The sequence below is a fragment of the Rhinopithecus roxellana genome, chromosome 14, assembly GCF_007565055.1.
Source record: "Rhinopithecus roxellana isolate Shanxi Qingling chromosome 14, ASM756505v1, whole genome shotgun sequence".
Classification (NCBI taxonomy): domain Eukaryota; kingdom Metazoa; phylum Chordata; class Mammalia; order Primates; family Cercopithecidae; genus Rhinopithecus; species Rhinopithecus roxellana.
Genome location: NC_044562.1, coordinates 30,108,843 through 30,122,051, shown reverse-complemented (window position 1 = coordinate 30,122,051; position 13,209 = coordinate 30,108,843). Strand labels below are relative to the sequence as shown.

At 58.8% G+C, this 13,209-nt stretch overlaps 1 protein-coding gene across 7 annotated transcripts in view; it reads left to right on the top strand.

The window, feature by feature from the left end:
- The window catches only part of SPEG (striated muscle enriched protein kinase), a 59,009-nt gene that overhangs the window by 42,561 nt on the left and 3,239 nt on the right, over positions 1 to 13,209 (top strand). For all 7 annotated transcript variants that reach the window (XM_030916955.1, XM_010360311.2, XM_030916956.1 and 4 more), the window contains 17 exons: positions 112 to 280; positions 529 to 625; positions 745 to 945; positions 1,982 to 2,039; positions 2,622 to 2,699; positions 2,801 to 2,979; positions 3,508 to 3,534; positions 4,140 to 4,292; positions 4,479 to 4,521; positions 5,609 to 5,677; positions 5,921 to 7,895; positions 8,170 to 8,301; positions 11,014 to 11,130; positions 11,315 to 11,482; positions 11,596 to 11,718; positions 11,862 to 12,029; positions 12,143 to 12,746. In XM_030916955.1, the coding sequence (XP_030772815.1) occupies positions 112 to 280; positions 529 to 625; positions 745 to 945; positions 1,982 to 2,039; positions 2,622 to 2,699; positions 2,801 to 2,979; positions 3,508 to 3,534; positions 4,140 to 4,292; positions 4,479 to 4,521; positions 5,609 to 5,677; positions 5,921 to 7,895; positions 8,170 to 8,301; positions 11,014 to 11,130; positions 11,315 to 11,482; positions 11,596 to 11,718; positions 11,862 to 12,029; positions 12,143 to 12,746 (4,361 nt within the window). The remainder of the gene's footprint in view (positions 1 to 111; positions 281 to 528; positions 626 to 744; positions 946 to 1,981; positions 2,040 to 2,621; positions 2,700 to 2,800; positions 2,980 to 3,507; positions 3,535 to 4,139; positions 4,293 to 4,478; positions 4,522 to 5,608; positions 5,678 to 5,920; positions 7,896 to 8,169; positions 8,302 to 11,013; positions 11,131 to 11,314; positions 11,483 to 11,595; positions 11,719 to 11,861; positions 12,030 to 12,142; positions 12,747 to 13,209) is intronic.

Below are 13,209 nucleotides of genomic sequence, written 5' to 3'. Positions count from 1 at the left end.
GAAGAGATGCGCTGCCCAGAGTAGATGAGGGCGGGGTCTGGAACAGCGGCTCCTGGCCCCAAGGCAGAGGTGAGGCCAGGCCCAGGCTGAAGGTGAGACCCAACTCTGCAGGACGAGGTGCTGCTGATCGAGAGCAGCCATGTGAGCTTCGTGTATGAGGAGAATGAGTGCTCCCTGGTGGTGCTCAGCACGGGGGCCCAGGATGGAGGCGTCTACACCTGCACCGCCCGGAACCTGGCGGGCGAGGTCTCCTGCAAAGCAGAGTTGGCTGTGCATTCAGGTGGGCACGTGTTCCGGAGAAAGGTAAAGCGTCCACCTCCTGGAATCTGATGTGACACCCCCGCCATGCTCTGCCCAGGAAGCAGCCAGCCCTGGACTCCCAGCCACCACACCCCCAGCCCAGCCCTCCACCTTGAGCCCCCAACATTCTTGCACCTCTTCTGTCTCCTTCCTCTGTCCACCTGTCCCAGTCTCTGGCCTACTTGCTTTCTTCCCCTCCCACCTAACACCATGACATCTCTGCCCCAGCTCAGACAGCTATGGAGGTCGAGGGGGTCGGGGAGGATGAGGACCATCGAGGAAGGAGACTCAGCGACTTTTATGACATCCACCAGGAGATCGGCAGGTGTGAGGCTAGGAGGGAAGCCAGTGGGGGCCGAGAGAAGCTGCTGGGTCTGAGGGCTGGGAGGGGTGGAGAGGGCCACAGTGATGGCTGATCTCTGACCCCCTCCCTGTGTCAACCAGGGGTGCCTTCTCCTACCTGCGGCGTGTAGTGGAGCGTAGCTCCGGCCTGGAGTTTGCGGCCAAGTTCATCCCCAGCCAGGCCAAGCCAAAGGCATCAGCACGTCGGGAGGCCCGGCTGCTGGCCAGGCTCCAGCACGACTGTGTCCTCTACTTCCATGAGGCCTTCGAGAGGCGCCGAGGACTGGTCATTGTCACGGAGCTGTATCCTGGGACAGGCTGGTGGCTGGGGGGATCCATGCCTAAATGACTGGTCCTTATAACATCCAATAGGCAACATGTTTTACAGTTTACAAAGTAGTCCTATTGACAATTGGGAGGGATACATCTGGAGACTGCTATGAAAACCAACAGTTTTAAGCCCATTGTTAGCTTCAATTTACATAGCATTTCATGTATGCCTGGCAGTGTTCTAAGAGTCTTACAAATATTAACCTATTTAATCCTCATATATTCCTATCTCCTAGAATTTTATCATTAACTTGTATTATCCCCGTTTTACAGATGAAGAGACAGGCATGGAGAGGTTAAATAACTTGCCCAAGGTCACACAGCTAGCATGTGGCCTATGCTTTTCATCATGAAATGCAGTACAATGCATCTGCATATTTGAAGTGACCCCATTTCAGATCAATACTTGGCTTTATTTGGAGGCTGTTTTCATAAGGAACAGATTTTACCCTTTCATGAAGGCTGTGGTTAAGCAAAGGCACACTAAGGTAAGGATGCTGGGTGATCGGCTCATCACCCCAGTAGCAGGGTGACCGTAACCTGCTCATGAGCCTCCTGCCTGCACTGTTTGAATTCAAACCTCAGCAAAATGACAAATTATTCCGTGTCATGGACCTTCTAGGTCATTCTCAAATAGAGTCAAGAAGTCCCATCCACAGTCAACGAAATTCTGCTGTAATTTGATCCCTACAAATGCTTTACAGGGTGGGCAGGAGAGGAAATTTCATTCCCGTATTACTCCTGGGGGAACCTAGGCTCAGAGAGGTGAAGTGACTTGTCTGAGATCCCATAGAAAGTGGGAGTTCAAGCAGGGGTGTCCCACCTGTGCCCTCAGAAGACAGGAGGTGGGGAGGCGGTACATGTGGAGGAGGGGAGAGATAGTCTCTGACTAGTATCAGGTCTTCTGTAAGGGAATGGAGGACCTCATGCTGAGCTGGGACCTGCCCTGAGCTCTGGGGTGGGTTGAGAAGTTGGCAATGGGCACTGTTCTCCTTGATCTGGGACGTAGCTGCACAGAGGAGCTGCTGGAGCGAATGGCCAGGAAACCCACCGTGTGTGAGTCTGAGGTGAGGGCAGTGGGTGGTAGGGGCCAGGTTGGGCACTGGCCTTCACCCACCTGAGCTTTGTGAATCAACAAAATGGGTCCTGAGTGTGCCATCTGTGCCCACAGGAAGCCAGGGGTGGAGGCAGAGAGCACTGTTAGGCAGGCAGCAGAGTCCCCATCCAATGATACCAGACCCCCATCTATTTGGGACTTGCGCTGTTGTCTCTAAATCTCAGCAAACCCACCCCAGTTCCTAACTGTTGTTTCCCACTCCATCACATAAGCATCCCCCAAACATTTCTCCTGGAAGGAGCCCCACCTAGATTTTATTGATCTTGCTGCAGTCCTGCCATGTCAGGCTGTACATATTGTGCACTGCACAATTCTACTTATTAATATGCGATGGCTCCTCCCTGTAATTGTGCTGTACCCTCCGGTGCACATGGTAGCCTTGGATCTTTGCAACCCCAAACCTGTGTTTCAGCCCCTTCCATGAGCCATCTGAAGGCTATTCTACAGGCACAGCCTGACCGCTTGCCGCCCTGGAGGTGATCAGACACATACCACCCTACCCCCACAGACTCTGGGCCCCCTGTTTCCACAGATTCGGGCCTATATGCGGCAGGTGCTAGAGGGAATACACTACCTGCACCAGAGCCACGTGCTGCACCTCGACGTCAAGGTGAGGTGGGGACTGGAGAGCAGACAGGCCCTGTGGGAGCCAGGAGGTGGACTGTCCTTCCTTGTTCATTTGGCCCCCACACCTCGCCTTGTGTCTTCCAGCCTGAGAACCTGCTGGTGTGGGATGGTGCCGCGGGTGAAGAGCAGGTGCGGATCTGTGACTTTGGGAATGCCCAGGAGCTGACTCCAGGAGAGCCCCAGTACTGCCAGTATGGCACACCTGAGTTTGTAGCACCCGAGATTGTCAATCAGAGCCCCGTGTCTGGAGTCACTGACATCTGGTAAGGCTGGCATGCTGGGCTAGGTGGGCCAGGGCAGCTGCCCTTGGGGCTGTGCTGGGGATGTGCTGACTGGCAGGGAGATTTACCGAGCCTGGATTCCTTCTGACAGTGGGCTGGAGGCATTGCTTGCAGGGTTTCCTGCCCATGTTACTCCTTGCCCGTCATGAGTCAGGGCTGCCCCATTCTCTCAAGGCCTCAGCCCTGTTAGTCCTTGACTCCTCGTCTCCCCTGGAAGCTGGGCCTTGCCCTCAGCAGCCAGCATGCCTCCTCCAGTAAGGCAGGCATGGTCCCATTGTTCCCCAGACTTCCCTGGGCTTCCTGGGCCAGCCTTGCCATGACCCTGGACTTCTCCAGGCATATCTGGACCTGTGGGTTCAGGGTCCTCCCTGAAGAAGCCACTCCTGTGCCCATTGTCCATGGCAGTGTTCCCAGGGAGGTAACAGCTCACTCAGGTCAGCAGTAGCAAAGGACTGCTCCCTTCCAGTCAGAGCGGTGCAGTCCTTACCCATCACTCTCCTTTTCTCACAGGCCTGTGGGCGTCGTTGCCTTCCTCTGGTAAGGACCCCTCTGCAGTGTCCCAGCAGTCTCCTGGCAGGTCCACCCCTGACCTTTGCAGGGCTACAGCCCACTCCCTTCTCTTCCACACCCCCCACTCCTTCTTGTACTGCAAGAAGCCTCATGTGCATGAAGGTGGACACCCTGGTCTGCATGCCCACACTCTGCTTGTCCCCACATCCCTCCGTAAGAGGTGGGCACCCTGGATGGAGAGAGCCCAGCGCAGGCTCAGGGCCATGGAGGCAGGGAACTCCTTGGCTCTGAGTGTCTAAACCTTGGACTCGAAGGGAGTGGAGCTCAGGGTGGGCACATCCCCTTGGCACAGACTCTTCACTCATGGAGAGGCCACACTGGAGGATGGATGGAACAGGTCCTCTAAAGCACAGGCCACTAGGCCCCAAGGCAGCACCCCTTCTCTGCCCATCAGGGGGCTGGGGAGGGGACAGGGCAGAAGAGAGTCTGCAGCCTCACCTCTTACCCAGATTTGCCCAGCCTCTGTCATCCTAACAACCCCAGAGCCTCCACCTGTCCCCAGCCCTGTGCCTCCACTGGCATTCCCTTTTGTCCCCACCTGCCCCTCACGACAGCCCTCTTCACCTCTGCAGTCTGACAGGAATCTCCCCATTTGTTGGGGAAAATGACCGGACAACATTGATGAACATCCGAAACTACAACGTGGCCTTCGAGGAGACCACATTCCTGAGCCTGAGCAGGGAGGCCCGGGGCTTCCTCATCAAAGTGCTGGTGCAGGACCAGCTGTGAGTACAAGGCCCTGGGAGCCCCCACCTGCAGGGTCACCCTCATACCACCTGCCTGCTCCTCCCAAACTCCTGCCACTCAACATGCAAGCCCCCAAGTCCTTAGGAGCCCTGTTTGCTCAAACAGTTATTGACTGACTGGATGACTGAATGATAAATCCCTTCTTAATCCTCATTCATTCACAGGAGACCTACCGCAGAGGAGACCCTAGAACATCCTTGGTTCAAAGTGAGTCTGGTCTGCAAAGTGGTGGCACAAAAGATGGAAGGAGAGAGAATGTTACTAACAGTTCTATTTATTGAGTACCTACTATGTACAGTAACCACGTTAGGCATTGAATATACATACGACCTATTAGCCTCACAATAGCTTTGCAAAGGAAGACATTATTAGTCCCATTTTGTTGACAAGGAAACAGGCTCAAATCAGGGATGGAGTTGGGGGTATCCTGGACTGCAGGGCATGCATCTGGACTTCTCCATCCTGGGCATCCTCAGTGGAATTCTTCCCCATGCTTGAGACCAGACCCTGGTCTTCCTGACTTCTGCCTTTCCATCTCTGTCCTGCACTCGTCCCACACACTAGCGTTGGGGGTGACCAGGCAGGCTCAGCCCCTCAGTTATGAGCTTCATGTGGGCAGGTTCTTGGTTCATCTTCAAACCCCAGTGCCTCAGGGCACAGTGCCAGGCATTGATGGGGTCTTGGGGATTTGGGAGTGGGGGTTCAGCAAATGAGTCTGGAAAGAGCGCCTGAATAAACTGTTCACGGAGGGTTGTGCCAGGTCACTTGAAGGCTGAGGTCATTCTGGTGTCAGGAGTTGAATTAAGAGCCTCCTTTCTCAGACCTGAAATGAGCTCCGGAAGAGAGAGCCTGGGTGGGTAGCTGAGGGAAGCATCCGTCTTGGTCTGGACCACCAAGGCTCCAGATGTCTGGGGTGTTGGCCCTACATGGAGACAGAGAGGAGCTGGGGAGCCAGGGCTTAGGTAAGGGGCCTAAGAGCACAGGCCTCCCAGGGCAGCTGATTTACCAGGACAGGGCCATGAGCCCTGGTGGAAGCTCAGAAGCCTACCTCTGGGAGCCACCAGTTTTCTGCCTCTCCCTTGGGGGCTTTAGGGGATTTGTCCCTAAGGACACCCTGGCTGTAGGCATTGTCCTGACAGACCCAAGGGGAAGGGGACCCCCAGGAGCCCAGACTCAGTGCTGCTTGATCCACTCTCTCCTGCCACCCCACCCCGTGGACTTTGTCTCTCTGTTGCCAAACCTGGAGGGTCTAGGTTGACAGCTTTCCCTCAAGCCCTCTTTCCTGGGTTTGCAGACTCAGGCAAAGGGCGCAGAGATGAGCACGGATCACCTGAAGCTATTCCTCTCCCGGAGGAGGTGGCAGGTGAGTGTGGCAGGCCAGCCTCTATGCTTTCCACCTTCTCCTTCTCTCTAGCACCGCCTTCCCCCTCCCGGGTCTTCATCTCCTGCTCCTGTCTTCTCGCTTTCACTGGCTCCATGCCCAGCTTCCTGCCTGTTCCCTGACCCTCTGCATGCTCAGGCCTCTTCCCCAGGGCTGAGGTGGGGCTGGGGGGGACAATCCTGCCCCAGGGGTCCCTCAGGTCTGACTCCAGTACCCTGTCTCCAGCGCTCCCAGATCAGCTACAAATGCCACCTGGTGTTGCGCCCCATCCCGGAGCTGCTGCGGGCCCCCACAGAGCGGGTGTGGGTGACCATGCCCAGAAGGCCACCCCCCAGTGGGGGGCTCTCATCCTCCTCCGATTCTGAAGAGGAAGAGCTGGAAGAGCTGCCCTCAGTGCCCCGCCCACTGCAGCCCGAGTTCTCAGGCTCCCGGGTGTCCCTCACCGATATTCCCACTGAGGATGAGGCCCTGGGGACCCCAGAGACTGGGGCTGCCACCCCCATGGACTGGCAGGAGCAGGGAAGGGCTCCCTCTCAGGACCAGGAGGCTCCCAGCCCCGAGGCCCTCCCCTCCCTAGGCCAGGAGCCTGCAGCTGGGGCTAGCCCCAGGCGGGGAGAACTCCGTAGGGGCAGCTCCGCCGAGAGCGCCCTGCCCCGGGCCGGGCCGCGGGAGCCGGGCCGGGGCCTGCAGAAGGCGGCGTCTGTGGAACTGCCGCAGCGCCGGAGCCCCAGCCCGGGAGCCACCCGCCTGGCCCGGGGAGGCCTGGGTGAGGGCGAGTATGCCCAGAGGCTGCAGGCCCTGCGCCAGCGGCTGCTGCGGGGAGGCCCCGAGGATGGCAAGGTCAGCGGCCTCAGGGGTCCCCTGCTGGAGAGCCTGGGGGGCCGTGCCCGGGATCCCCGGATGGCACGAGCTGCCTCCAGCGAGGCAGCGCCCCACCACCAGCCCCCACTCGAGAACAGGGGCCTGCAGAAGAGCAGCAGCTTCTCCCAGGGTGAGGCAGAGCCCCGGGGCCGGCACCGCCGAGCGGGGGCGCCCCTCGAGATCCCCGTGGCCAGGCTTGGGGCCCGTAGGCTACAGGAGTCTCCTTCCCTGTCTGCCCTCAGTGAGGCCCAGCCATCCAGCCCTGCACGGCCCAGCGTCCCCAAACCCAGTGCCCCTAAGTCTGCAGAACCTTCTGCCACCACACCTAGTGATGCTCCGCATCCCCCCGCACCCCAGCCTGCCCAAGACAAGGCCCCAGAGCCCAGGCCAGAACCAGCGCGAGCCTCCAAGCCTGCACCACGCCCTGAGGCTCTGCAAACCCTAGCGCTGCCCCTCACGCCCTATGCCCAGATCATTCAGTCCCTCCAGCTGTCAGGCTACGCCCAGGGCCCTCCGCAGGGCCCTGCCGCGTCGCCTTCACAGCTCAAGCCCCACGCGGCTGTCTTTGCCAGGGTGGCCTCCCCACCTCCGGGAGCCCTTGAGAAGCGCGTGCCCTCAGCCGGGACTCCCCCGGTGCTAGCCGAGAAAGCCCGAGTTCCCACGGTCCCCCCCAGGCCAGGCAGCAGTCTTAGCAGCAGCATCGAAAACCTGGAGTCGGAGGCCGTGTTCGAGGCTAAGTTCAAGCGCAGCCGCGAGTCGCCCCTGTCGCGGGGGCTGCGGCTGCTGAGCCGCTCCCGCTCGGAGGAGCGCGGCCCCTTCCGCGGGGCCGAGGAGGAGGATGGCATATACCGTCCCAGTCCAGCGGGGACCCCGCTGGAGTTGGTGCGACGTCCTGAGCGCTCGCGCTCGGTGCAGGACCTCAGGGCAGTCGGGGAGCCGGGCCTCGTCCGCCGCCTCTCGCTCTCACTGTCCCAGCGGCTGCGGCGGACCCCTCCCGCGCAGCGCCACCCGGCCTGGGAGGCCCGCGGCGGGGACGGAGAGAGCTCGGAGGGCGGGAGCTCGGCGCGGGGCTCCCCGGTGCTGGCGATGCGCAGGCGGCTGAGCTCCACCCTGGAGCGGCTGTCGAGCCGGTTGCAGCGCAGCGGCAGCGGCGAGGACTCGGGGGGCGCGTCGGGCCGCAGCACACCGCTATTCGGGCGGCTTCGCAGGGCCACGTCCGAGGGCGAGAGTCTGCGGCGCCTCGGCCTTCCGCACAATCAGTTGGCCGCCCAGGCCGGAGCCACCACGCCTTCCGCGGAGTCCCTGGGCTCCGAGGCCAGCGCCACGTCGGGCTCCTCAGGTAAGGAGGGGCAGGGGTAGGGCAGCAGGTGCAGAGGAGGGTGGGGTGCGCTGGAGAGAGGCTGTGGGAGGAGCAGAGGGGCTGGGGACACCCACGAGGGCAGGCTGAGGCCCCGAGGGTGGAATGGGCAAGGCTGGAGGGGAGGAAAGCAGGGGTGGCAGCAGGGCAGGGCGGGGCTAGGTGTTCCTTCTGGTTCTCTGGGCTGAGGGCTGCAGAGAGGTGTGAACTTGCTGGTACCGACTGAGCAAGTGCTAACGGGCCTGGGTCTTCACAGCTCCAGGGGAAAGCCGAAGCCGGCTCCGCTGGGGCTTCTCTCGGCAGCGGAAGGACAAGGGGTTATCGCAACCAAACCTCTCTGCCAGCGTCCAAGAGGAGTTGGGTCACCAGTACGTGCGCAGTGAGTCAGGTAATAGAGGCCTGCTGGGTGAGGACCCTCCTCCCCTCCTGCTCTTCCCTACCCATGTCAGGGAGCTGTCATGGCTGGTGAGAGGTGGGCCACCTTGACGAGCCTAGTGGAAGGGGTCTGCTCAGACAACTATAACAATAGCAGTAGCTGGCATTCATTAGAAAAGCTAAGTGTTCTATTAAACACTTTATAAGCACTGCCTTATTCAATCCTGCAGCATTGCTTGGAAAATATTAGTATCATTGTCTCTATTGTACAGGTGAGGAAACGGGCTTAGTGATGCTAAGGATCTGTCCAAGTCGCAGGGCTAGTAAGTGGAGCAGCTGAAGTTGAACTGTGTGACCTTCTGCAGCCAGGTCCCGGAAACGGCTTCAGGACACCATACTTATGTCTGTCAGGGACTGGCCTCCTCTCTCCTGGGAGACCCTGGAAGGTTTCTGTAACTGGCTGCACTTTTCAAGGAGCTCAAGATACAGGGCTCTCCTGCCCCCACAGTCCCCCCTTTAGATGTGTGTGTGCTTGGGTGTGTACCCAAAGACACTCACTTTCTCTCCAGCCTAGAGGACCACGACCTGTCTTGTGCCCCCTAAGTCTCCATTGCCCTGCAGCTCCGAACACCTGACTGCCCCTCCCTGACCCTTCTGTACAGAAAAGCAGTCTTCGGAGCTCTTTGCTAGCTCTTTGCCCTCTTCTGTTTCTCTGCCTGAGTGTCCTGGAGCTCCAGACAGGGAGGCATTCCCCACGTGGGGTCACCCCATCCCCCCTGAAAAAGGCGCATTACTCAAGGATGACAAGCAAAGGCTTCGGGAGGTTGGGTTTTCCAGAGCAGCATGCAGGAAAGGAGAGAGTCCGTGAAGCCAGGCTATGTGCAGGATCTTGACAAGCCACCAGTCCTGTTCTTCCCCCATTTCCTGGTAAAACTCAGAATGGAGTGGCTGTCGAGTCTTGCCTCATCTGGGCCTGTAGGGATTGTGTCCAGCCTTGGCCAGGGCAAAGGGGGCTGCAGTGAGAGAAAAAGAGGGAGGGAAGGGCCGCTCGTGGGGAAGGGAGGGTGGAGAATGAAGGGGAAAGAAAGCAATCAGCCAGCAGAGAGGCCTGGGGACAGCTGATCCTTCCCACCTGGGGCCTCCCTCCCGGCCCAGTTTTGCTTATGCGGCTGATTTCCTGCCTAGGCAGTGTCCCCTTACCTTATCTGCTCCCTGTTCTCTGCAGAAACAAGGCTGTCCTAGTCCACTTTAACAACCAGGGCTGGCCCCTGGGAATGGGGGTGGGGCTGGCGGGGCTGGCAGGGCTGGGCCTGGGTCACTTTCACCTCTGAGAGAGGTGGCCTCTCTCTCTCTCTCCCTGCTACCCAGTACCCTCACTTGGCCTGGAGGCAGCCATTGAGAAACTGTTCACATTGCCTTGTTGGAGCCTCAGTGTGGGACCCCTCCTTGGGGAGCAGTGGGGTACAGCGGGAAGGGGGCACACTGCCATCCTGATCACCACTCCTGCTGAGTACTCCTCTCCTGCCTGGCTCATCCCCACTCCCAGTCCCCCACAATTCTTCAGACAGGCAGCAGCTGGGGCTCCCAAGGCTCCTCAGCTTTCTCTGCCCAGGTGAATAAAATCCACCCCCAAGTCTTCCCCTATCCCCACCCTTCACCCACCACCCCCATGGCCGAACTGGGATTCTTCTAAAGGGATATTCCCAGGGATCATGCACTCAAATCCTCAGGGCACTAAGGAGTCACAGGCTGGCTACATTGGAGGAAGGAAAACTGGTCTCATCCCTAGCCCTACCATGTGCACAGCCACCAGCTAGCTGTGAAGGCAGCTTCTCTGCTTTGCTGAAACAGCCTTTCTCTGGGGGTCTGCTCCATGCTTCTCTGCTGGCCATATTATTGAGATAATGCTAGCAACAAGAAAAGTTAGTATTTATAATCAGTTACTGTATGGCAGACACTTGACATGCCTTTGTAATTGTCACAGCAAGAATCCTGTGGGCGCGGTATTATTTTCCTTGATTTATGGATTAGAAATGGAGCTTCTGAGAGAGTAAATGACTTGCCCAAGGTCAGGCAGATACTGTCTCTTGCCCCTTCAAAAGCTCTTACCACTTAATTGACCTGAAGGAGTATATAGGAGACCTACGACCCTGTCCCCGGATGGCAGGTGGGAAGAGGGGCCTGGAGGCCGACACGCTTCCAGGATCTGCCCACATTTTCCTAGACTGCAACTCTTTTGAGACTGCATGTTCTGCAAGAACATTCCTCATTCGGTCCCATCTCAGCTCAGGTCACTAACTCATCTCAATTCTTTTCTCACTTGCCCTATTGTGCCCCAGAGAGGGTGGGTCTTGCAGGATCTTAACCATTATAGTTTTTCAATATTTGTTTGCTTTTATTTTATTTAACAAATGCTTATAGATCACTTAATTAGTGCCAGGCCCTGCTCTCAGTGATTTACAAACCCATGACATAAGTAGCATCATCAATAGTCAGTGCAAGGAAAAAGCAGTCCAGCACAGTGAGGGCCTGGGGAAAGTGATGCTCGCCCCAAAGAAAATTCTTGAAGGCATGGCCTGGGGTTCCACTTTCCACATCTGCCTGGGAAGAGACAAGGTTTCATGCTGCTTCCTGATGGCTGTTTGCAGGCCTTCTCCACCGCTCCCTCAGCGGTAAGTGGGTCAGGGCCCCCACAGACAGATGGCTGTCTCTGCTTTTCCTCCAGACTTCCCCCCAGTCTTCCACATCAAACTCAAGGACCAGGTGCTGCTGGAGGGGGAGGCAGCCACCCTGCTTTGCCTGCCAGCAGCCTGCCCTGCACCGCACATCTCCTGGATGAAAGGTAAGGAAACTGCCTCTCACAGAGAGGGAGGCCAGCAAGTGGCCCTGAGCCCAGGGGATGGGAGGGGCTAGGCCAGGGTGGGGGCTGAGCATGGTTGCGGGGATGTTGGAGTGGGGAGTGAGTGAGGGGGCCTGGACAAGTGCTAGCTCACTCACCAGCTCCTCCTGCTTCTCCCTGTCTCCAGACAAGAAGTCATTGAGGTCAGAGCCCTCAGTGATCATCGTGTCCTGCAAAGATGGGCGGCAGCTGCTCAGCATCCCCCGGGTGGGCAAGCGGCACGCCGGGCTCTATGAGTGCTCTGCCACCAACGTCCTGGGCAGCATCACCAGCTCCTGTACCGTGGCTGTGGCCCGTGAGCCTGGGGCAGGGCCCCGGGGGGGGTAGTGAGGGGGATAGCGGGGCAGGGCTTGAGGGGCTCTTAGCTGGGGTGTAGGGGCTCACTGGGACTCTTCTTTCTCTTGCCAGGAGTCCCAGGAAAGCTAGCTCCTCCAGAGGTGCCCCAGACCTACCAGGACACGGCGCTGGTGCTGTGGAAGCCGGGAGACAGCCGGGCACCTTGCACGTATACCCTGGAGCGGCTAGTGGATGGTGAGGATGGGGCAGCCGGAGGGTGGGGGGAACGGCAGGGGGAGTCTGGGAAGGCCAGTGCCCTCCCGGGCTCCACAGGTAGCACTGTGGGAGCTGGGGCCACCCCTTCTGTGACCTCAGCCCCTCCCCCATACTGCCTATAGGGGAGTCTGTGTGGCACCCTGTGAGCTCAGGCATCCCCGACTGTTACTACAACGTGAGCCACCTGCCAGTTGGCATGACTGTGAGGTTCCGTGTGGCCTGTGCCAACCGTGCTGGGCAGGGGCCCTTCAGCAACCCTTCTGAGAAGGTCTTTGTCAGGGGCGCTCAAGGTCAGTGCAAAGGTGTGGGGTGGGGGAAGAAGGGGGCCCTGAGCATAGGGTTCTTGTGGAGCACCATGGCCTTGCCGCAAGGCACCGTAGTGATGATTTTCTTTGTCTCTTAGATTCTTCAGCTGTGCCATCTGCTGCCCACCAAGAGGCCCCTGTCACCTCAGGGCCAGCCAGGGCCCTGCCTCCTGACTCTCCTACCTCACTGCCCCTACCCCCAGCTCCTGCTGCCCCCACCCCCCCATCAGTCACTGTCAGCCCCTCATCTCCCCCCACAGCCCCTAGCCAGGCCTTGTCCTCGCTCAAGGCTGTGGGTCCGCCACCCCAGACCCCTCCACGAAGACACAGGGGCCTGCAGGCTGCCCGGCAAGCAGAGCCCACCCCACTCAGTACCCAGGTCACCCCAAGTGAGCCCAAGTCTTTCGTCCTTGACACTGGGACCCCGACCCCAGCCTCTACTCCTCAAGGGGTTAAACCAGCGTCTTCCTCTACTCCTGTGTATGTGGTGACTTCCTTCGTGTCTGCACCACCAGCCCCTGAGCCCCCAGCCCCTGAGCCCCCTCCTGAGCCTACCAAGGTGACTGTGCAGAGTCTCAGCCCAGCCAAGGAGGTGGTCAGCTCCCCTGGGAGCAGTCCCCGAAGCTCTCCTAGGCCTGAGGGTACCACTCTTCGACAGGGCCCCCCTCAGAAACCCTACACTTTCCTGGAGGAGAAAGCCAGGCAAGCAGGGCTGGGGAAGGGAAGAGGACATAGGGGAGTGGGTCAAATGTCTGGAGCGCATGGCTTCGGAGAGAAGACCAGACGGTACTGGCTGGGGTGAGGGGAGGTGCTGAGACCTGGGTTATTAGAATCATTGAGTTTAAATGTGCCAGACTACACTGCGGGCTTTAGCCATGTGATCTCATCAATCTTCACAACTCTGAGAGACACTGCGCTGTTAGCATCACCCATTTCACAGGTGGCAAAACTGAGGTTAGAGAAGCTCTGGGATTTACCTAAGGTACAGAGCCAGTGAGTGGCAAAGCTGGGACTCGAAGCCTGGTTTCTAGGATTGAACTCTGGAGCTCACACTGGAACTGCTGCATTCTTGCCCCTAGGGGTCCCTGCTCTCCTCCGTTAGCCTTCACTGTGGAAGTGTTCCCCTCCTGTCCTCTGAGCCTGTGGTAACCCTCCCCCCGACACA